Source organism: Lottia gigantea, assembly GCF_000327385.1.
Source record: "Lottia gigantea unplaced genomic scaffold LOTGIsca_29, whole genome shotgun sequence".
NCBI lineage: Eukaryota > Metazoa > Mollusca > Gastropoda > Lottiidae > Lottia > Lottia gigantea.
The window spans coordinates 1,681,635-1,707,355 of record NW_008708943.1 but is presented as its reverse complement, the minus strand read 5'-3'; the positions used below and the strand labels follow the sequence as shown (position 1 = coordinate 1,707,355).

General features: G+C 33.4%; 1 protein-coding gene across 1 annotated transcript; it reads right to left on the bottom strand.

Moving 5' to 3' along the window:
• Positions 1-485: 485 nt before the first annotated feature.
• Positions 486-25,433, bottom strand: LOTGIDRAFT_161484 (hypothetical protein; the record flags this gene model as incomplete). The annotated part of the gene is made up of 14 exons (XM_009056862.1): positions 486-505; positions 8,391-8,499; positions 11,953-12,144; positions 12,357-12,570; positions 12,729-12,870; positions 13,117-13,258; positions 13,604-13,779; positions 14,030-14,110; positions 14,421-14,544; positions 14,869-15,008; positions 15,208-15,307; positions 15,880-15,940; positions 21,911-22,014; positions 25,374-25,433. The coding sequence occupies 14 exons, from the start codon at positions 25,431-25,433 to the stop codon at positions 486-488; spliced, it is 1,665 nt and encodes a 554-aa protein (XP_009055110.1).
• Between the last annotated feature and the right edge of the window lie 288 nt (positions 25,434-25,721).

Below are 25,721 nucleotides of genomic sequence, written 5' to 3'. Positions count from 1 at the left end.
ATAATGTGTTCATTCGAACCATTCTACCTAAGAAATAAAATTACCTGCTTTATGTCATTTTAAATAATTCCTGGATGTGTACAATTTTGATTTTGATTTTGAAAACCTTCTTTCCTCATGAAAGTACATAATGAATGTCGCATTTTACACCATCAGACAGTTGCCTCAAGATCCCAAACAAACTTAATTGCTTATTTGTGTTTATCTTTAAGCAAATTAGCCCCTAATTCCAATCCTTTTCCAAAGTTTGGTTACGTCATCGGTCTGTGAATGTGTTTGTGTCTACGGAGGTAATAAATTTATTTGCTTATACAAGATATACTCAATACTTTATTCTCTTTCTTATACTGGTATAAAGTCAGAAATCCCTAAGGGAAAAATTGTTACATCATCTTTAACTCACTTTACAAATAAACACTAGAGTTTATTGTGGTTTAATTCAGACTAAGATAGATTTTCGGAGCCAAGATCTAGTCTTTATTTATTTATCTGATATCTGAATTTCCTGAAAAGTAATATTGACAAATTTTTATAAAATGATAAATTCTGATTTGAGCTACGAATCAATAAAATGTCTGCCAAATTTGAGAAGATTCTAATCGGCAATATTGAGATAATTGGGAATCTGATTTCACACTCAAAGTTTTTAAAGAGTATGAAATTTGTCTAACATGACTGGTGATGTTGAGAGTGATTTATCATTAACTAATAAATCGAAGTCTCACTCAGATATCTTAACTGGTCTAATGTACATCTTAATTCTGAAGTTCTGTTGAAATATTTTTGTATTCCATTCAGCCCTGTCTCTAGGAATGAATTGTAGCTGGGGTCCGATATTTTACCAAGGTGGTGTGGGTGGGGCTTTATAAGCTGCAGGCCTTCCCCCTTGAAAATTTAAAATTAGAAGCCCAGAAAAGTCATTTCTAACATGCTAAACACTGTAACATCTTTTTGGTTTTGTCTGAAGACATTGCAAATCAATCAAAATTGACTGAACTGAAGGTTTGCTGGGGTAAGATTCTCACTTGTTGGGGCCCAGTCCCCGTGAACACCACCCTAACAATGGGGCTGAGTGCATTGTGGTTCTGAACTAGGGAAGTTCTCTTCTAAAGTCTAAGAGTGAAAAACATTTCAAAATGTCATTCAATAACAAAACACATCAAAAAGACAGAATTTGGGGCTGTTTCCAAAATTTTGCACAATAACAGTGGAATATTATGAACCATGGTTTTGTCTAGTTATTGATCAGGGTGTTTGGTTATAACAACATGATATACCCACAATCACTGATGACATTATCAGCAGAAAGTCTATCAGCAAGAATTCAAGATTATTAGAAAAACATTTATTTTTTATCCTAGGTTCATCTTGAAGTAATTCTCTTATCAACTTATATGATAGCTATGAAAAATTCATGTTCACACTGAATTCTTTACACATTTCATTAAAATGTTTAGTCTACATCACTCCCTCTTTCAGTACGTTCAAACTCTTAACATATTGTGTGTACTTTAGTGAAAATTAATTTTCTGCATCTTATTTCAACATCAAGCTGTGATTATTGAGAGAAATTTTAAATCTTAACATAATACTGTATGTGTAAAAAGTTTTTCTGTAAATTGATTTTCCTTCAAATATGTGTGAATTAAAAACTAGGCCAGTGCTTCTATATGAGCGTATCTTCTTTCATATCCAATGCTATTTCATCATCCATTAAAGAGGCAGTGTGCAAGATGTTCATTTACCACCTACCGAAATGCATAACGAACTTAGAATTAACATAAACTTCTTTAATAGTTTTGATGTTATTTTTTACAAATTTGTTTTTTATTAAAATTTCAGATAAGTTAAGGGACACATTGTCTAAATTGTTGTGTATTGTTTTAATAATTTGAGAAAAACTCTTTTCAACCAACGAAAACATCATAATACCCCTTTAAAAGGTCATCATGTGGTTTGTTAAAGCTTTTATTGAAAATAGAAATCTGCCTACTGAATTAGATGGTAAGACAGAAATCTGGAATATACACTTGAAACAGCAATACTTCAACCATATTGCAGACCAAGCAGAAACCAACACATCTGTTCAGATGACCTGAACCAAATCAAAACAAACTGCATAATTATGGTGTATTGCCTTAAATGCAGAATAACATACACTTTATTTTTTGAATGTGTATAATGTAATATACATAAATGCAATACACATTTGCTAGATCATTTAAATTTGAAAAAAATGTCCTCAATTTTCGACAGCATTAAATTTTTGTCTCAATTGGGTTAAACAAACAAAAATCTTTCATAAACAAAGAAAACTTCAGAGTTTTTGGTTATTGAGTAACCACTAGATCTTCATCTAATATTTCAAACTGAAATACTTGATGTGAACCTCATCCAATCCCTTCATCTTTGACAGTTCTAGGTGAAAATGAAATAAAACCTCATGATATACCCTGAACTCCAAGGATTTTAACTTTAAGTAATGTCACTTGATAATGGCTTCTTTACCAGCTGGGTATATTTGCGTATAGTTTGGCCGGCAAACTGGTCACTAGGGTTGAAAGGCTTCACTTTTATTTTACTTAATGTTTAAGACTTACGCTGCGTTAATTATTTCATTTCATAAAAATCATATTCATTTGTATAATTAGAATCATGCCTGAAACACATCACATTGCAATAAATATCTGTGCTTTAGAGCATGACTGACTAAATTCATACAGCATAAAATTTATTGAGGAGGAAGGTGGCCATTAACATTTACTGTTATTGAAATAAAACAAGAGCTGCTATCAATCTTTGATTACATCATGTAGATTTAAAAGTGTCTTATGAAAGCTATCTTGATGATCTAAATTCTTTTCAATAACTTAACACCCATTTTCAGTCTTGAATTTCATAGAAAAATTCCACATAAAATCTGAACAATTTCAGGAATTGTCAAATGGCAGATTTAGGTGCATTTTTGTATCAACTGAAAGCTTTATGACAGACATTTTGAGACAGGTTCTCTAATAGAAATATCTCGAGGCTAGGATTTAGGCAATTAAGTGCAGACAGTTCAAATGGCCGTTTCTACTATGCAATTTAAATATTTTTGATGATACAGACCACTATTAAATAATAGTGTTGTCAATATGAGGAACAAAGAATATTTGCTTGGTTTATTCACATTTTTTATGCTTAATGTCCTTAAATGTCTTGTGTCAGCATAAATTTCAACATGGCTTTTTGGATGTTGTTTCACAGTGGCAGCTGTAGAAATTTGGAGTCGCCATTGTTGCCTCATAAAGATAGACAAATATGAATTCTGAATCACTGTCTCCAGTCTGGATATATTTGACATATAAAGTCAATCTGTAAACACATGTTAAAAGCTGTTGTGTGAAATCTGTCTTGCTATCAGCCATGCACGGCAAAAAAAAAAAACAACTTCCTCTCTTATCTAGCCATAAAATCTTGTAGAACCTCACCCCTCCCAGGAATGGTAAACACATTAACTATGTCACAGTGATCAGAACATGCTGACCAATCATTTCAAAAACTCAGTAAATATATTGTTAACCCTTTAAACACTGATGTGGCTATCTGAACCAGAAAATTAAGATATGATAATTGGTGGGTAATGCATTAATATTTTTACACAAGTGGGCTTTATGCATTTTTAACCACCTAGACAGACTTCAGAGCATCACCCGTAGTTTGCCTCAAAAGAGCCAATTTGATTACAATTTTAAATGATGCATTCGTCAAATATGCCAAGAATTTTAATTTATCAAGAGCAAAAAAACTAGGGATCATGAAGTAAAAGAGCTAAATGATACTAAAAGAGGATGCAAAATAGCATTATCACCAGATTTTCTTACTCCATCTGGGTTGTGTGTTTAATTTTGGTGACCTTGACAAAGTCATTATTCCAATCAACCCAGCTGTAAATGGGTATGGATAATCCAGGAAGATCAATGCCTCTTTCTATAAACCCAGCTGTAAATGGGTATGGATAATCCTTGGAAGATCAATGCCTCTTTCTATAAACCCAGCTGTAAATGAGTATGGATAATCCAGGAAGATCAATGCCTCTTTCTATAAACCCAGCTGTAAATGAGTATGGATAATCCAGGAAGATCAATGCCTCTTTCAATAAACCCAGCTGTAAATGGGTATGGATAATCCAGGAAGATCAATGCAATGAGGTTTGACCAAGGATCAATGGATAGAAAGGATCATTGTGAATCTAAATTGTTATTCTTGTAAAAAATGTCACTATCTTTCTTTCTTGAGCACTTATGGTATACATGACAGTTATCTTACCATATTCAGTATGATCAAAGTATTCACGCAAGTAAAGAATAACAAAATCTTAATAAAAATCTTATCATAACACATATGGTAACAGTTTGCATATTTCATAAAATGTGTCAGGCCTTATCTCTAAACACCAGTTGAATATTCAATGTTTCTTTTCCTTCAGATACAAATCTCTTGACATGTGTACCCTATAGCATTGGTGCATAGGCTGAAAAATAGTTAAAGAGGGGGTGTGGGAGGGGGTTGTTTAATGGTTCACAATGTCTCTGTTAATGTATATAAGTATTACATATTTTTTACAGTGTTTCACTTTAGTATGTAAACCGGTAATAAATATTCAAGTTGCATGATTTTCAATCTGACCACTCAATGTACCTTAACATACGGTTTGTTTTGTAAATATTAACACATACATCTCAATATTATGAGTTCAAGCAACATCTCTTGTATGAAAAAATTGTATTCATTGCCTCATATGACCATATTTTGATAACCATAGTCTCATCTACTTCCTGATAAAAAGGCGTGGTTTTAACAGATGATGAAATACCGACAATCAGTCTGCTGAAAAAACAACATTGTTTTTAAGAGTCTGTTATTCAGTGAACATCAAGAAAAAACATGTAAAAACAAGTTTCCATTTGACAAGTTTCCCACTAATCTGAAGTGTTTTTGCCATTAACGAAGTCAGAAGAACTACTTTTCATCACTCTAAAGGATATTCTTTCAGATTAATGTGGGCCTATAAACAGAGTTAGATAAACAATTCTATCTTCTGCCCTCCATGTTTTAGCACCCTCTGTGTTTTAGCAATTGACTGAGTCATAGAAAACAGTTCAATAAAATGAATTTGTCATCACTAAATATTATAACAGACTAAGGCTTGGTACAGATTTTGAAACTTTGAGTTGTGAAAGCTCACTTTGCTTTCCTTTTTTATTTCATGAACTACAGGGACATTGTTTTCAGAACAACCTTGAGCAACAATGACCTTACCAATTAAAGGATTTTCTTAACCGTTTGGTATATTGATTGTGATCATGATCTTGTCTCCCATCAATTGGGTTTTAGAATGTGGCCACGGCTAGATCTAATCAGATCTGATCAATTGATAGATCTTCTGGATCTTTTTCAGTACATTGATAGTGACCTTGCAGTAACACATTTGTAAGTTATTTCCATCATGAAAGACATCATTTTGAGTTTTTAGAATGTGACCATGGCCTAATATACTAATGACTTTAACACTTTGACAGTAATGAAGTAATAATTTGTTTTCCACCTTACAAATATACTATAATAATAGTTTTAACATTAACCCTTGTGTCTCAATTACTAACTACATCAAATTTTACACTTGTTTAAATGGTTAACTCTCTAGGAGTTCCACGTCTTACATCATGTTTGCAATGGACCATAAGGACCTACTTACATTTTATTAGTATTCCTTTGTAACACAAGATTTTCACTCAGAATTTTGTAGTCACATCAAATGAACATAACAATTATCAAATCTTAAGGTGTGGCTGTTGAATCACTTGAATTCTGATGATATTTTTGTTATATTTTCTTGAAATTTTGCTTGTCAAGCATGGGAAAGTCTTATGACCTTGAGTGAAACACTTCAATTGATCCAAATGATTCAACAGCAAGAGCATTGCCACAAAAAAATTGATCATGGGCCAGCTATCTACAAAAGAGATTTCAAACTAAAGTTTTATGCTTGTAAAATATATGCGTTTCCTTTATTCATTTTATATCATTTAAAAAACATCATTTTTTTTAACCAAATCTTTCCTTTGAACTCGATAACATCAGACCTTGAAATTTAACCTTTAACGATTTGTATGATAGACAGATAGAGAAAGTATAAAAACAGATGAATGAAACATAATATTATCCCCCCTTGATATCCAAGATCTTTTATCAAGGAGGTAATTTTAGATGATTGAAGTTGTCAGCAGACGGTAAGATAATTCAAAACATGAGATAATATTACACGCTTGGTTGTCTGAGTACGAAAAATTGAACTAGATACCCAAAAAACTTTCCTGCTTTAAGACAAGAAATGCCGTGTTGATAACGAAACAGAATTTGGGATGTCAGACAGAAGCCAATTCTTAAAAAAATCATGCTCTGCAATGGAAGGTGTATACACTACTGCAGTGGCATTTCTATGAATCAATAAGAGGGAGATCCATGTAAGGGCCAAAGAATTGTCAAATGGGGCATACAGGCATTTCTTTCCCTTTGTAAAATGATAAGAAATTTGAAAATTTGGTGAGTAATTGTCAATTGGAAATCTGTCCAGTGAGCACCTGTTCAGTGAGCAGTTGTCTCTTGAGAATCTGTGAATTTGTTTGGTCTGCAAATACACTTATTATGGAATTAAAGAAGCAGCAGTGCCTCCGGACCAACTCCCCCCCCCCCCCCCCCCAACTCTGCCTATGTTGCTAGACATATCATGATTCAAATGCTTTAAAACTTTGATGCTGTGGTCAGTATTTATGAGAAAAACAAAGTTAAAATCTCTACTGAATAATGATAATCTTGTGTAGTAAAGATTCATTTCTTATTTCATTAGAAACAGTAACCAGATACAGAGAGATTATCTGGGTCAATTGTGAAAAGTTGATGAATTGTAAATTAAAGTTGGAAGTTTCTGTAAAAAATAGAAATAGGTGAAGCTAGCTATGATAAAACTAGCTTTGATCTGTTTTTGGTGATTTGTTACAAGACAAAACTACTGTTTTTAGAGATGAAGTTTTAGATAATACTGTTTTCAATATGAATATTTGAAATATAGACTGGGGCTGCCACATATATTATAATACATGTAATGTATGTACAGTGTCTTTGTATCAATTCAATGTCAATAACTGGATGCACCAAAATTATCTGTTGCATTATGGCATTTGATTATTCTGTTAAATTCTTTTTCTACGTCATTATGTAACAGAAGAAATAATAACATAGAACATAATTATAGCTTTGCCTATGTAGGATCACAGGCTGAATCACATCAGTTGACCCAAGGATATTTGTGGAGAATGTAAGTAATATTAAAGAATAAACAGACAAACAAAACACAACATATTGACGACAAACTGAACATAAACTATAACATCAAACTAACAGAGCATAAGATATAGATGATTTAAGCAGATGCACAAATAAACAATAAATAACACATAAACATATAAACATCACAATAAACAAAACCTATAGACATATTAAAAAACTCGTTTTCAAGGCAAGATTGTGGAAATTTGGGGTGCTTTGATGTTTGATATTAGGGTTTAACAGTTAACTGAAGTTGTTTAAGGCATGGAAGAACCAATTAGATAATTAAAGTGCAATAAACAAACAATTAGAAACTTATAGAATACAAACATAACTACATGCTATACAGATAGGGTGGTCCAATGCTCTGAAATACAGTATTGCTTTGATTTCCAACTTTTGGACACTTTTCACTACCATGTTAATCCTATTTACGGGTATCTCTACAGCCAACACATGCTTAAAGCGAATGATGAACCAAAAAGTAAATGATGTGTTTAACAAGCCTAAGAAAATGAGACGACACAAGGACTACAAACAACAAGCACACAACATATAAACAAACATGACTAAAACAACACATACTGAACAAACTTCTGAAATTTTTTAAGCTTTTGATAATTTAACACCACCAACACCAACACAAATTTAAATTCATCAGGTGAGAAAAAATCCATTCAATTAAGCTAGATAAAAAATAAAAAATGACAAAAACACAACACAAAATGAACAAAACTCTGAAATTTGGTTATTGGACATAAATTACCACTCAAAAAATACATTAAATGAATTTATAGATGGCATTTAAATACACTGAGCTAATCATATTAAATCATTCTGACCCCACCCAAAATTAATTGTAAAAGAACAGTTCTGGTTGGCCATTTATCTCAATTATAATATCTTCACCTCATTCAATTTAAATCAATGGAGAATGCCAACAAGGTCGGGATGATCTCAATCCTGCCAAGATCTGGTTGAACACGTCTGCCCTCCACCCTAAAATAATGATTTCTTACCTTTATTCTGACCACAATTAGTTTTCTTCCAGTTCTCTGCCCTTGTTTTCCCATCACTACAGCAACCATACAATGTTGCTGAACAATGAGCTATGATTTCTCCACTCTCCTGAAATGAAGGATGGAATTGGTTAAGCTTTATTAACAAAATCTTATCTTATTGCTTTGGACTTGATTGGGATATAAAGATCATGATTAGTCACTTTACAGAATGAGATAATTCATTGAAAAACAGTCTAATTTAGTTAACCAATGGTTAAATATAATGCCATTGTTAAAATAACAACTAGATGAACAACTGGACCCTGATAGTCACTTATGCAGACCATGCTTGTTACATTATTTGCAAAATTGAAAAGTATTACAGATATCTTCCTTGAGTGGCATTTAGTAACTGGCGTATGAATAACTGGACACAATCATATGAATAACAATTACTTTAATAAATAACTTCAATGACGAAAGCATCATCGTCGAAATGTCGCAAGTTATTTATTAAAGTAATTGTTATCTATATAATTGTGTGCAGTTATTACAGATAAATGAATTTGAGCTTTTTCAGCTGATAAACCTAAACTTTAGATGACTATAACCTGCTTGACACAAATTTTATAAAATTATTATTAATATAAAACCTAGCATAATTTCAATGACTTTTGTTACTTCAGGAAATCTCATCGGTCAATTTTGCAGTATGCATCCTTTTATGAAACACCATCCTATCTGTGGGAATATTTTTTTCTGATTTTTTTCAAGTATATTATTTCTATTGAACACCTCATGTTGTGACAGAAATTTCAGCTGTTTGAAAATCGTTACAAATTTCCAGATCTGTTTTTCAAGGCTAATAATAATGATATTATTTATTTTGGCTGATACATCTTACTCCTTTTTATTTTTACAACCTTGATTTATTGATATTATTTCAATTGGCTGTTACATTTAACTCCTGTCTGTTTTTACAACTTTCTGAAGATGTTTGACATGTTGAAATCGGAATCAGTTATCTTAACCTTAAAGAAAGTACAGACTGACAGTAATTTTATGTACCAAGTTCCACAAAAAGAATGAATAACTATAAATAACATTAAAATGAGATAGAAGAACATTTGAAAACAGCCATTTATCACCCTTGATGGTTTTTAAATGAGCAAGATTTTTGTTGCATTACATGTAATGTTGATATTATCAATCATATGTTACCTAATTGGCTAATTGGGAATCACTGGGATAGTAGTACTTTTAGGGAGTACCATTAAGCACCAAAGGGGAACCTGAGAGTTTTTAACAGTGTCCTATGACTTGACAATTGCAGTAGAAGCAAACATTCCTGTTCACTCAGTGACAATCTACAGTTTTTGTCTGAAGTGTACACCGATTTCATTTTGCTCTTGGTGGGTGAGGGGGTATTATAAGTGTTTTAATTTAGTCAAGAGTACTAGGAATTGAAAAGGTTCAGAACCATGATCCTCTTTAGTGAGTACTTAACTCTCTAGCATGGTTCAATAAACAAACATGTAAAATAAAGTTGCTCATCAAAACCAATCCTTGGTATTGACCTATTCATAGTGCAAAAAACATCAATATTATTAGTTAGTATTATCATTATTAACCAATTTTTCACAAACCAGTGAAAGCTGGAATAAAACAACAGATGGTCAAATAAAACTCTGTGTTGTTTTATACTGTAGTATGGTTTATAGATGAGGTGTTAAAAGATGAGTAAATTTCTGTACTGTCGAATGCTGGAAGGCTGGGTGGTCACTGCTAAAACAGTCAAATCACTAAGGTCAAGCTCCTGATAAGGGCTTTGGTAACTTGTTGCTTAGCACATTCACTTCTGACTGAGAAATTACAGGTATTGGGTATTACACTAGACACAACGCATCTCCATAGTCAAAACACTGCTATATTGTAAACTGACAGTGGAATTGCTAAGTAAGCTCATCACTCAGTGATGCATAAACTTGTTAAAGGAGTTGAGCGCAATGAGGCTGAATGAAACTGACAGTAGCCTTAGAAATGTTTTGCCTTGAGGTCATAAACTGACTTGAACTTGCAACTTGCAACTTGCAGTTGCAGATTTGTTGCTTTAATTGCCAATGACTATGCTTTGATGGGTTGGCTTATCTTCTTGGCTCTCACCCTGCCGCAGAGAAAATACAAATGGTGAACAGTCCAGTGTGTTTCCCATGTGAAACTATGTCTGAAGTTATGTATAAGCTATGTTTTATATCACAGACTGGCCTTAAGGTTGGGTGGTCATCACCGTTAGTTACAGTATGGATTACACCAACGCCACCTGTCTGATTCGGATACAAACTTAACCTGATCACCTGACACTAGAAATGTTAAATAAACTATTGAATGGAAGGTCACTGGGCGATCAGTGCTATAGATAGTCTTGTTAAAATAAACAACCAGTCCTCTCCTATCATGTTTATTGATATTAGTCAGTGTTAGTTTAAATTGATATAATTATTAGGTGTGAGAGTGGTTTCAGTGTGTGGGACCAATAGCAAACTGGCCAGAATACCTTAGTGAAAAGAAACAAAGAAACAATTTAACAGAAGGAGACCATCTTAGATTCCTTAAAGTCCTTTCTACCAACAGTTCTTGGCCAAACTTCTTGGAATTGATTTTTCCTGGATTATCCAAACCCATTTACACAAGGATCCTTTCAGATCCAGCTTTTCCTAAGCTGATTCAAGGTCACCAAATAGAGATTAGAACCCATGACCACCATGCTTTCAAGTAACTAAGCAAGCTCCAAAGAATCTGACCGATTTTGCTACATAACCCCTTTCTTATGGACACCTGTAGTTAAGATGAGTCACAAAACTCATTCTAGTTGATGTCTTGAAATCTTTTAACATTTTCCTCCTATGGATGCAGGTATGAGAAATAGTTAGAATGTAGTAGTTTGTACAAGATGAAAAGAGATTTGTGAAAGGTGGGAAATGGACGAAAGCTTCAATTTGGTCTATTGCCCACTGCATGACATTGCCTCTTTTAAGCAGACCAATAGATTGAATGCAACAATACTGAAAACCTCCTGGGACCATTCCATTTTACATCTTAGCTACACAGAAATTTACTTATAAACCTATGTTAATCCGGATGAAAAAGTTAAATAAACAAACAACATGGACCAACATGTAGGAGAGAGTACTGGTTAAGTAGATGAAGGCAGGTGCTAGTGTACTAGATGGAATACAACTACACTTTCTTAAGATAATCTAAAATATTTTCATGGTTCATGGTTCAAGGTGGTTCTATATTCAAACGTGACTAGCATATATAGACAAATCAACAGCAAAACTCAGTTTCTAAGATATCTCAAGATCTATTTTATAAGGATAATTCAAAGCAAAAACCTAGGTTATTAGTTGAAAAAGAATAATTGAAAATTTCAAGCAAAAAATACATGCCAAATATATATTGTTTCCTAAAAATAAAGTGGACTACTAATTTTCAAATATTGATTCTTTCTTGGATGTGTTCCTATATCTTTGCTCAAATATAAGTGTTAAAATATGATTGGCAAGAAGTTAAACCTCACCTCAAATTCCAGATAATTTCTATTGCTGCCGTCACTACAAGGACTCCTAGTACATAGTCTCTGTCGTGTAGGTCTGCTCTCATGAGCACACAGTTCATGAGGTCTTTGTTTTGGCTCTTCTTGGGAATTGGGTGGATCTTCTTGACAAAAGACTTGACGGGTCTGTCTACCAAATCCACATGTGACACTACACTGAAACATGTAATGTAGTTGATTAGTCTACCATTGTCAAAATGTTACAGGTAAACCTGACTAAGTTATTATCATAATTTTGAGAAATGGGACAAAAATTAACAGAATTAACTAATCTACAAAATCATCTCCTGCTTCCTAAGAGGCTTATGGTGTTGATCATAGTTACTCTTAATCTATCCTAATAAATGCATGATCGAAAAATGGCTTACCTCTAACCAAGGTCCTGAAGTCCAATGAGGACAACTAATATCTCCTTCACAAGCACGTTTATAATCTGGTTTAGGGCCAACATATCGTAAACACAGATCATCATCGGTATAAACTGCTTTACCCATAGTTCCCTTCTCTTGACAATATGCTAATTGCGTCTGCTCTCCTATACCACAATCTGATGAACATTCTCCCCAATGGCCTAACACCCAACTGAAATTATAATTGAGACATATTACATGTTATTGAGTAGCTATTCTATCCCATAATTTGTGACAGATATAATCATCATTCCAAATAATTTTGTTCAATATGAGATTTGATTTCTGAAAACAGGAAGCTCTGTAACTGTTTTTATACTATTGTCTTACCTATATCCAATTCTATCCTCCGGACAATCTTGTTGTCTACAGACTTGACGGCCATCTGGTTTTAATCTGATGTCACAGAGGTCGTTGCTAACAGATACACCAGACTGACGATCTATACATGATACTGCTCTAATCTGTAGACCTATAATAATAATATTAATTTATAAAATACATTGAACAAATTGTGGGAAGTTACATGATACGATCTATTTGAATTTTCAGTATGATTAAAGCCTGTTCCTTCCATTTGCTGTATAATTCTTAAGTAATCTAAATTCATTTCATTATGTTTTATCATCATCCTTATATAGTTCTTCCTTCCAGATTTAGACATGAAATCAACAATTCATTTATTATGAAATTGGGCGAAAGAAATGTAAAATTTTACCTTGTCCACAAGTTTTTGAACATCTTGTCCAGATTCCATTGATCCATGTGTATCGAAGTTTAGGATTCTCAGCGTGATGGACTAATGATCTCTGGACAGAATATTCATACTGGATGCCTGGATTGCCATCTTGGATCATCAACTAGCAATAGAATCAGATTATGTCATGGTTAAGAACAGAACAGAAATATTTCACATCAGACTGTCACTGTCAGAGATAGTGGTATCTGACTGCTGAAATTGTTTTTTATCCAAACCAAATTCCAAAATGAATAAAAAAAATGCTATGACTTCTAAGAACAATTGTTAAATCTATGTATTGGAATAGCTTAGTTTGCAGTGATATGAATTGACATTTGCTGGGCAATTAGGTGCTGTGGATTAAAACAGCCCTCAAGATAAGAATATTTCTGATGCCACAACCAGTGCTGTTAGGGCCAGCATTCAACCGCCTCTATATAACCTGTTATATCCATGTTATACTCACATCTACTTGAAGTGTTTCATTAAGTGGTCCTAGAGCTGACAATGTTTCTGGTTCGTCACGGCGATCAGGTTTTTTAACATATCTTATCGTTGTCCCAGCAATATTATTTTCTGAATTATCATTGGTTGATTTACTTAAACCATTTATATAAAATTTACCAGCACCATTCTTTACAACTGAAAAAAAAACAAACAGATCAAAATGAATGGTGAAAAGGATTATTAAAGAACTCATACCAAGAGCGTGACAGATATAACTAAGATACAATAAGTGATTACAGTGTGACATTTTAATGTGCATTATATTCACAATTATACAGTATACATTCAAGATAAAATACTGAATACAGACACAAATCTTTCACAGCAACAATTTTCATCTACATTAAAATCAAATGAAACATTATAAATTTTGTGATATAGTTACCTAAATAACTGAGGCTATTTCTGAGTTCTCGTACCACTATATTGGTTGATCCAATAGGAATGGTAACCACTTTATGTAGCCCTAAAAAAAACCAATAAACTCTCCAAATGTAGAGAAAGAAGCATTGAGCTTGTGTATAAGCCTTGTGTACTGGTTGACAAAGCAATAACAATATCTACAGTTTTTGTTCTGGTAATCAATTGTGTTTATAAGTTATGTCTATTAAGATAAGTTGCATGTTGACGTTTTTCAGAAAAGTAGATTCTAAAACATATCTGGACATTGTAATATGTAAGGTATGCCAGAGAATTTTAAAATCTTTAGTTTCACAAGTTCTGATCAGAGCCACAAAATGATGGAATGGAAAAAAGGGGTTTTGGATATCACTAACCTACTTTGAGATTTTTCTGATCAAAGATTTCAGACATGGTTTTACAAGTTGAGCCATCACCCCCACAAACACGACATTTATCTTCCTTCATGAATGATCCTATCACTCTGTCACATCCTACTTGCTAAAAATAAAATTACATTTTTAAATCATCAAAGTCTCAAATAGCTGTTGACAATCTGGGGCTCATTTTAAAATTTTCAATTTAAGTTTAATAAAGCTAGGTACAAGAAACATTTCTGTGACTGAATCAAATTCAAAATCCCCAATGAAAATTTGCGAAACTTGCCTAAGGTTTAGTTGAATCTTTTGATAAGTAAAAAAGACAGAAGAGTATGAAACTTAATATAAAATAAAAAATCGCGAGGACATGTCAGATTGCCAGTCAATGATGCCCAAAATCAACAGTCGCAGATTTCTGTTTCCCTAGACACTCATGTAAACTAACCTGACAGACTCCAGCCACACAGATGCCAAAACTGTCTACCCCATCACAGTTAGTACCATCTATTACTCTTCTAGAGAATTCTTTGACCAGTTCTGGGTTTTCTGATGCTTGACATTTTAAGACACATTCAGTGGATGATGCTGAAAAATCATAAAGGTTTCTGGATTTATTAAGCTCTTGTATCCAAGTCCAAAGACTTTATTGAAAACACCTGATACCACTCTGCCTTCCTAGCAACTGGGTTTGTCAACTCTGCCCTCCCATGCTCTTTAGTTAGTATATTTAATCACACCATGCCAATCATGATAACTTTCCAATGATTATTTTCGTCTTTCCTACCTGTATGGGGTAGCCATGAATACTTTCGACCATTGACCTTGACCTGACTATATCTAGAACATTGGTCGCTACGGAAATCTTTGGCATCAGCAGGACATGGCTGAAATTTATTGAAAGATAATTTGATATTATATGCTTCTGAAATGTATAAGAAATGGAACAAATCAGAAAGTTCTCTAACAAGGGAGAGCTTCAGAATTGAATGGGTCTACCAGTTATGCCGGGTTGGTGAGTTTTCACAAATGTCCTAGCATATTCTATTAGGCAGGATTTCAAACTTTTAAATGTAATGACCTTGAATTGTCTTAAAGGTCAATTGTTTTCAACAAATTAGTTGAGGGTAAAGGAAGGAAGGAAGGAATGCTACAATTAGCCATTGCAGTTGCACATCTAACTCATATTTAATAATAGATATACCATTACCTTCCAACATAACTATATTTATTAATATAATATCATAACCCTACATTAATCGTGGTTCAGAAATATAAATTAAAGACATCCTCACAATGGTTTATGGAGGTCCAATATGGTTGAGGGGACAGAACTCTTTATCGAGTTAAACTATTGTAGTCCGTAGCTATGAGATATATGATGTAGGAATATTTTTTTATTTTCATAAAAACTCAGAGTTCATAGGGCATTATGAATAGATTTAATACTATTTAATACCTGGGTGTTACAAGATGAATATTCAACCCCTGGACCAACACACATTCCATTCATATGAGATCTGAAAATATAGCAAGCAATTTTAAATAAAAGCAATTTTCAAATATTGCCTTTCAGTCGCTTCGTTGTTCGCAGAGGATGGGTTGTGTCTATTATTTGCGGAATCATGACGATGGAATATATTTTAAATGCATCAAAAAAGAGTAGAAAAATACGAAAATTCTGATAAGGGTTCGATTTCCTCGTGACCACCAGCCTTTCCCACAGTACACACCGGCTTTTAATACTGAAATATACTTCGGTAATTAAACGCTCAATTACTCCATTAAAATAAGGACAAACGAGATATGATCAAACTTTGCTCACGCTAGCGATACTATGAAGTCAGCATTTTTTCAACATACCTAGTAATTAATATCAAATTAATACCCCTATAATGTTACTAAAATGACGGGCAATTTGTTAAACCGATAAGCCATTGTTAAAATGGGAGACCCCTTGCTGTTTACTTCACCATGCAGTAGATACGATAATTATCATCCTATTTATCATTAGAATGGATACAAGATTCAGATGAAGAGGTTTGATTCTGATTTTAGCACAGTGTTTACATTCCCTCTTTTCAGCCCTCAATTGTCAAATCCAAAAAATCATGGAATTTTTTGAAAAGGAATATCGTCAATGACCACAATCAATAGTGTTGAATGTGACGTATTCTGGGATCCACATATTTTTTTTTTTTTTGAAAATTAATAAAAATTTGTGTTTCTTTGGCAGGTAACCCCGAAACTTTATTAGAAAAATGATTTAATTTTAAAGCTGCATATACCATCTCCGTCTCCTATCCGCTGTCTGAATCTGCCTTTGTCAAATCTGTGACACCTGGAATAGCTGACAAGAGTGTGTCCACAATCATCAGGTGTAAAACCCATTGGTTTCGATTTCTCAGATGGCGCGTTTTTTATTAAGTTCGATCTCATTTTGTTAAGAGGTTTAATAGCCTTGGGTGTCATCTTGCTGATAGTTGACAAATCACCTTCCGTGTAATTTGTCAAACATGATGGATACAAACAACAGTTAACTTGTTAGTTGTTCTTTTAGAAAAATAAATAAAAGTGAGATGATGGATTTATTTTAAAATTGTGTTTTCGAGTTGTATTTAAGCAGTTTGGGGGAAATCTGGATCTCATGTTCTCTGTCGATGGTCAATTTCAGATTGATTTGGAAACCTTCATCGTATTTCTGAAAATCTTGGTGTTTTTACTTCAATTTACATAGAAATCATCAAATCTGTAGGCTTAAAATGTCCACGTTTGATTTTGCAACTGAAGTGGCATCATAGGTTTCGGTTTTGTGTAAAATGACTTACATATTTTAAGAGGAATAGTCGCCTATTAATTCAGTTTACATGTTGATTGTGCATGACTTCAGTCACTCGTATCATTTCTCAAAATAAAATTCTTGTATACAATTGTCTTCATGCGAAGTGGCATCTTTGGTTTAACAGAAATAAAGAGATCTTTAAAGACAATATTCATTTGTTTTACACGTTGATAGAAACTCATATTGTTTCTCGCAATACCGATCAGACGCTCGGTTCGTCTACAATTATATCACAGATTCGGCAAATGGACATAGTCACTGTTCAATTTTACTACAAAAGGGATCGGTTAAGGCATCCAGTTAAGATAATATGGAATGAATTTCTATCATATGGTTATCAATTGTTAGACAACTTTCTCCATTAGGTAGGATTGTCATAACCACACGATTATGATTACATTAAATATTATATTTCAATGATTAAGTTATTTGAAACCGGAATCTTTCTCAACAAGCTTTTTAACTTCTAGTGTCAACTTTCAAATTTTTACAATAATATATTTTATATCTGATTTGAGGGTTACGTGAAAGAACAGTGTATGTTTGTTGGCCTCGACAGGTGGTCAAAAACCAGAACAATAGTAAAATTATAGTCAGTTATTGCCCGACTGTTGGACGTCTGTCTTTTATTTTAGAAAATACGAGGGTTGTCTGAAATGCTCTAAGACCCTTATCAAGTCGATGGTTTTCGTTTACTTCTGTCCCCTTCGAGATTACGCTTTTGCCAGCAATGCAAAAAAAGTCATTCATAGCGGAATTGATGTCATCATTACTTGGAAAATGAAGATTAGCTAGCTCCCTTTTGAATTTGGGAAGTCTGACGAAATTGAATTTGTAGATAGCCTTTATAGTTGCAGATTGACCACTACCTATTAAGACTCCAAAGAAACTCTCTAACAATTCTAATGTATCACAGACAATTAAGGGATTTTTCTCGGACTATCCTGTTCATGTGTATAAATAAAAGAAGTTTGTGTTATAAAGAAACAATATCACCATTGTTTTTTAACATAAGATGTTCTCTTGTAACATCATGTCAAATAGTTAAAGGAATTCAGACTTTTTTTTTTTTCAGTTTGTGTGACACATTCAATTGTAACAATCAATGTAACCTAAAAGTTATCGTTTATCATTGTCATATTACCCAATATTTCCGTGACAAAAGCTTAAATGTCATGTGTTGCTATACTGTCGGCTGCACTGAACCCACTGAAGAAAAGTAGGACGTAAAACTCTATTCATTTCATTTTGCACTGAACCCGAGAAAAAGCTAATGATACTGTGAATGATATTGATTCGTATGAAAATTTGTCCACAATCTACATAAATCTGTACCAATCTCGATATCAAACCCCCATAAACGAATATAACTGAGCATCGTTGCTATTGCATATTATGCGGAATATGTACAGTAGATGAAATTACAATATGTACATTATCCAATCATATGTACAGTATTCAATTATATATATACACACTGAAATTTTGGCTACTGAAACATATCATTATAATATTTCATAAACATCAATATGTTATCCGAGGAATTTTTGGGCTTGTCCATGTTAACGAATCCAATAAGCTTCTTTTGTAAGAAAAACACCTCATTTTCAGATAGAATTTGTAAGAAAAACACTTGAAAAGGTGTTAATAAAATCGACATAAGAAACAGATTAATGCTCAGATTTTCTCAAAAAGTGGCGAAAGGGAACTAAATATTTAGTAAATTAGCAGATATAAAAATCCTATTTTACACATGAACACGAAAATTGAATAAAAACATTTTATAAATGAAATCAACTCAAATTACAAACAGGGTTATAATGTGAATGAAAAATGCGAGTTAAAATTACCCAATTGAAGGCGTTTAGATAGTGGAATAGACGTAGTGGAGACCTCCTGTTGGCTAATTACAAGCTTCAATAAGCATTCACAAGGGAATTTGGGTGAAGCAGGGCCTGTCAATGTAACCAATGTGTCTTTTTGTGATATGTTTATCATATAAGCACAAGGGTAGGTCTGCAGTAGAATGCTTATGTGAAGCATGGGGGCATCAGTGAATAATAACCCTGGGGTTAATCAAGATATTTCGTCACTTTTTCGTGTAGGCCTGCAGTGCCAAGAATTGATGTACATTATCACTAAGTAGCGCCTCAATTTTTTATGTTTATCCACTCATTCGACTTTGGTTTGTGTCAGAGAGTGAAAAAAATAAGATAAACTTGGATAAAATGACTGTTTTTGGTTTCAAGAGCTGTGAAGGGGTATGCTACCTTAAATACCAAAAAGATCCTTATGGGAACCTGGGATGCACATTAATACAAAATCATCTTTAATGTAAGTGCACCATTATTCGAGTTCTATGGAAGGGCAAAACGGTCATAATTAGATTCAATGCACAATTGACTTAGACTGCATGTTTTGCCCTTCCATAGAGTTCACTTGATGGACGCGATAAAAACGTCTATTAATGCACCTTCAATGCATTCATTGATGACTTAAATATATTAAGCATATTTTCCTGTGTGATATTTGAAAAGATGTATATTATGATTAAAAGGAGTATCACCCGAGTAGATAAATTGTACATGATTACTGAGAAAAGTACATAAAATATATCGTGTACTTTATGACACTTTACAAGTGCAGCACTGGTTGTAGGGATGTAAATTGTGGATCGGTAAAAAACAAAGAACAATTAAATTTAAATCATACAGTTTATATGGTGATAGCAGTAAAATGACATATCCATAGTGTTTCCAGAACAGCTAAACCCAGTTTGTGTACTTAGCTCCATCTTCAAAATGTCAAGAAATTAAGAACTTCGTCTTATACCTCGACACAAATGTTTGTAAATGCAGTGATGCCAATCACAGGCCTCGACAGGAAGTCTGTAAACAGTAAGCCATAATGATTAGTCTTTCAATCAAAGGCTCTGAATGGCTGTATTCGCTGGTGGACAATCTAATTAATGCATTCTATTAAAATTCTTAAAACACCAGAACATCCCAATCATTCATAGGAACAATGCAGTTATTATTGCTTGTTCTCACCGAAAATATTCGCCGGAATCCATCTTTAAGATGAATAGCTTAAAAAATTAATATAAACAAATTCTATTCATCTTATGTCAACTTTCTTAAATCAGCCTACAAGATGTCATGAAAATAATAGGATTTTAACGAGTGTGACCTTGCTAATTATTCAAGGTCATACAATTCAGACTTGTAATTTATAAAGTGAAAATTCTCTAGCAATTTTTCATTCAAGGAATTTAATAAAACATCATTAGTCGACTGTCAAAAATCTCATTTAAAATTTATAACATAGACTGAACGAACCGACATATCTAATAAAAAATTCATTTCGAGAATGTAAAATATTTAAATTTGTAGTAAGGTGTAGTCCCCGAAGATGGAATGAGACATTACGACGTAAAGCTTTCTTTTATTTCCATTATTTCTATGTCTAAGTCGAACGAGATGATGGGTTTTGAAAAGTAGTTTTTCTAAAACCCAATCCAATTTGTGGTGATAACTTGTGTAACCATATGAAATGCTGACAACAGAAACAAACGTAAGGAATATCAGGGCCACATATCAGAGACCAAGCCTAAAAGTAGTAAAAATGGCATTAATTTCAGAAAATATACACCTATAGTGATGTGTATTTCAACAGTAACTTATGAAACCATAATGGGACACTTTAGAAACCAAATTGATTAAGCCGAAGCACTTTCGATAACACCTTACATTTTATAACCAAAAATACTTTAAAATAGTAAAAATCTTAACACCATAAAATTGATGTTTATAGCGAAACAGGTCAAAATGTATGTTTATATTACATAAAAAGTAATGTAGCGTATCTATGTTTTAATTTAACCCTTTCTTGTCCAACACGACACCATTTTTATTATCAAAAATAACATCAATGAAATAAGTAAACTCATTGTTTCTTAAAACCTTATTTTTATTATTGTTTAATATGTTTTCTCAGGGTTGTAAAAAAGTTATGGTCATTATTTTTATAACTCAAATATCACAATATGTTAGTTCGTCAGAGCACCTGTCTTAGTTGAGTGAGTTTTCAGAGATTTTTCTGACCGAGCTTCTAGTCAATCTCACCAGGGATATTTGTAATTTTTTAAGTGGTAAAGACCCCACTAATAAAAATACCAAAGTTTTTTGCTCCTTTTTGCGGGGATTGCCCACTTATCAATAAATACATAGGACCGCTATTCACTTTTTCTACATAGTACATACGAAGCAGTGAAAAAAAAAACAATAAAGACGGTTGCCTGTACTGTGTGTTCATATTTACAAAACAAACTGTATGTAAAGGCGTTTTGATTGGTCGATCTAAAAAATCTTTTAACATCATGAATACCTATTACCTCAGTCCCTAACAGATTTACTTATTAAAGTGGCAGACATGATGTGCGATGTGTTACCAATAGAAATGGTGGGGGAACGATTGAGAATTTGAGACCACGGTCTGGATCTGAACCAGCAATCTATACCAAGTCATGTAAAAACACCGTACAGGTAATGCTGCACATCAATTAATGGTCTTGTTACAAAGTTAGGTTTGAGATATTTTGGTAAACCGTCTTAGAAGTTTGAAAATTTGAAATTTATAGCCTACTTACCTTCCTCGAATACATCGTCTATTTCTATGTTGAACTCCACCTCCACACGTTCTGGAACAGGATGAATACTGCCCCCAATCTTCCCATCTTCCCTTCTCACGGCACTGAAATAATATAAATACACATATAACTACAATATTGCAGATGTTGATGTTCCCTCAATTTTAAATCGCATTCGTAAACGAACATTGCAAGACTAAAAGGGCAAGGCATGAAACCGTAGAGCATCTTTAGATTCATTGCCATATAGAAGAGACATATTGAAACAGAAATTCCCAGTTTGAGGTTTTTTTGCAGGAATTGTGCGGGTTTCGTACATTTCTCTTATAGTAGTTCTGAAGACTATTAATAAATATTCATGGCTCGAAAATGACGAATCTCTCCCTTTAAATGCGTCTCAGTGAACCACACAAAAAGCACAAGTAAGGTCTTTTTATAACGACAATAACAGTAGTCTTTTCATAAAGATCTTTTGCATTGGTTAATATAAAATTCAAATATTGATACAACGAAAGTGAAAGTGGTTGCACTTTATACTATGTAAATTAAATAATTCTGTACTTCAACTACACTTTGATGTCACCGCTATTTAACCCCAGGTTTAGTGCGATATATTTAGTTTCATTTTAATTGAAAATATAAACAACCGATGGGGAAATAAAAATATGAATTTATGTTTCACATTCCTACGTGGGTTATTGAGATTGAATAATTGCTGAGTACGCACAATTAGTTTCATGGCCTTTAAATAATAATTACATTTTACTTTTTAAAATGTGCGGATGAAAAATCAATTCTGAGCTACACTTGTAAAAGACTAAGCCATGACAAAAGAACTGACTGTAAACAAATACTTTGAAGTGAATAAGCAGTTCTTACATTGCTTTCCGCATGCAAATTTTTAAAATTCAAATTCAGGAAAAACAGTTCTTGTATATCTATTGGTTTTTCCATTTAACTGTCCATTATTGTCCATTAGCTACTACCACCTACTATTATTTCAAGTCCCAAAATAACCATAATATCTTTATATCAATCACGTAATATTAACTTATCTACTACTTTACTCTTATACCTTTTATATATACCTATCTACAATACCACTAATAGTATATCACGACATTTCGCAATATACTATTTAGCTCCTATTAAGTAGACGCCATCTCGGTAGATAGGTCGTCTGAGGACACAATTTCTCGTTTCAACAATATCGGTGCTTTGCATACTCTGTCATTATGCCACTGCATGGCATGTAAGACAAAATATTTTAGTATGATTCTAGTAGCAAACTTTACTTGCCAGTTGTTCCTTTAAGTAAAAGTTCGGGAAAAACGTACACATCTGTCATCAGTCTTTATATTAGGGGAAAGGAGATATGCCCGAATCTGATTCAATTCCATTTCATTAATATCTAATGCAAGACCACAAGAAATGATCCCAAGTTTTTAATTCTCGTGATTATTATTGTAGATGGAATGTCATGACATGCTCACAGATAACGACTTTCTATAAAATGTGACTTAACAAATAAATTGAACATGATTTTTACATGCTATTTTTTGCTGATTATGCTAATTGTGCAGTATGTAATAGACGAAGATTCCCATGATGAAGACATTAATCTCCTCCTTGTTAATTGTCTAAAGATCTGTCATGAGTACCGGACCTTTGTTATTATTAGCCCCATACAACCCCGAACGACTTTAGAAAATTCGAACGACTTTATATATTGTTTTTGATAGAAAAGAGTTGCTGAACTAGACACCTTCCAACAAACAAACCCAGTTTTCTTCGTCATGTCCAGTAAAATTTTACAGTAACAAAATAGTTGACGTTCCAACATGATTGTCAAGGACAACAAACCATAGGACGGTATGGCGATGTTTTAAAATGTTGTAGGGTCAGACGAGGTCAAGACAAGTACTGAAGACATTTCATTGTATTCACAAAGATTCTCGACATCTTCAGATTAAAGGTAATGTTTTGGGTAATGATTGGTAATAGTAGCCTATCAATGTAAAATAGGCCATGCAGTGTTGTATTAGGGAAAGTTTGTCAGAAAGCTACTTTTCCAAATAAAATTGTTCCAAGACTGTAGAACGCACGTCTGGTTAATTGTTATGAGGAAACCATTTCAAATCATACTTATGCATAGAGTTATGTCCTCTTGCATTATACTTTGCGTTTATTTCAAATATCGAATGAGAAGTTTTTGAGCCAGTCTCCAGTGTATTGTCGAAAGCCGTAGTGGCTAAGTGAGTTAGACACTTGCGCACCGACCTAGGATTCAATCCCGACATACGCTGTCAGTGATGCAGGAAAGAGGGGTTGACATGGAAAAAGCGTTTTGTCGTTCGGATGGGACAATAAACCGAGGCCCTGTGTGCTACAGGCTGTGTACGTTATAGATCCCTCAACAGTTGGAAATCGAAAAACAGCAGACTAATGCCGCTGTCCTGCCATTTCATTTCCACGGTAAAAGATTGGTATTGTCCCTTTAAGCTACAAGATAGTTGTCCTTTTTAACAGTCCGTCTTAAAATGTCTATATAAATACCAACATTAAAGACTCGATAATTCTATTTTAAACCTAGACTTTACCTTTTCTTTTGTATAATATTAAATCAGACTGTCCCAGTATCTCGAAGGCACATTAGTATATTATTGCGGTATGGAATGTCTTTAACAAATAAAGCTGTTTATTATGTTATATAGGTATTATTATCAGATATTGCCCTCTAACAAATGAATTTATTACTAAGATATGTTCTCTTTGTAACTGAACTGAGGACATTCCCACATTCTATTTGTACTATTAGAAATATATCTCACCATGCTACTACTCATATTCGATACACCATGAAAAAGAAGTGAGATACGAGATGAATTCCATATTCGGGATATTTCGTCAAGGGTTAGTTTAGTTGCTACCCTTGCCTTATGGGTTGCTGAAGATGCTAAAAGCAAGTAACAGAAAGTATATTTTAGGCGAATTACTAAGAAGCTGAATGGGCATTCTGACTCCTGTATTAGCATAAGAAGAAGATTAAGCGAAAACGAAGAAGAGGAAGAACATTAAGAAGAAAAACCAGGAGGACAATTCGAATTGGCAAGATCTTGGTTTAGACCAATGCTGAGAAGAAAGGTAGAAGGGGAAGAAGAAGGGGAGATAGGAAGAAGAACAAAGAAACGAAAAGAGGACGAAGAAGACAGATGAAGAAGGAGGTGAAGAAGAAGTTGAAGGTTGATTTGACAAGATATCGGTTTGGTCCGATGATAAGAGGTAGAGAAATAACAAGGCTAGACTAAGGGGAACTAGAATATGGATAAGGAGAAAAAATATATAGAGCTGAAAAGGACCAAGAGCACAAATAGCAAGAAGGTAAATTTACTGATGGATGAGTCATTGAATTATATAAATTGTCCATACAGAACTCAACCCAAAGTACGAAATAAGAACATACCTGTACATAAGTTACTATAGTAATCAGTATAAAAGTTTGAATTATCCATGAGTATTCCATTTCGTCCGACCACACTCGGTTTTCTTGGAATGTGGCACTAATAAAGATGTTAATCCTCAATTTTCTGTCATAAAATCATCTCTTGTAAGATTCTTCAACACTGACCTGGAATTAAAACCACATTAAATATTTAAATGTAAAAATAATGTGTAGTTGTGAAATGCAACCATCTATCGTATTTAATAAAATTGCGTCTGGTGTGTCTCTTGGCTGGAACTATTCACTATGAAACTGGCACTGTCATAATATCAGACAAAATGTACAGTTTGTTAGTTAACATCATCAACA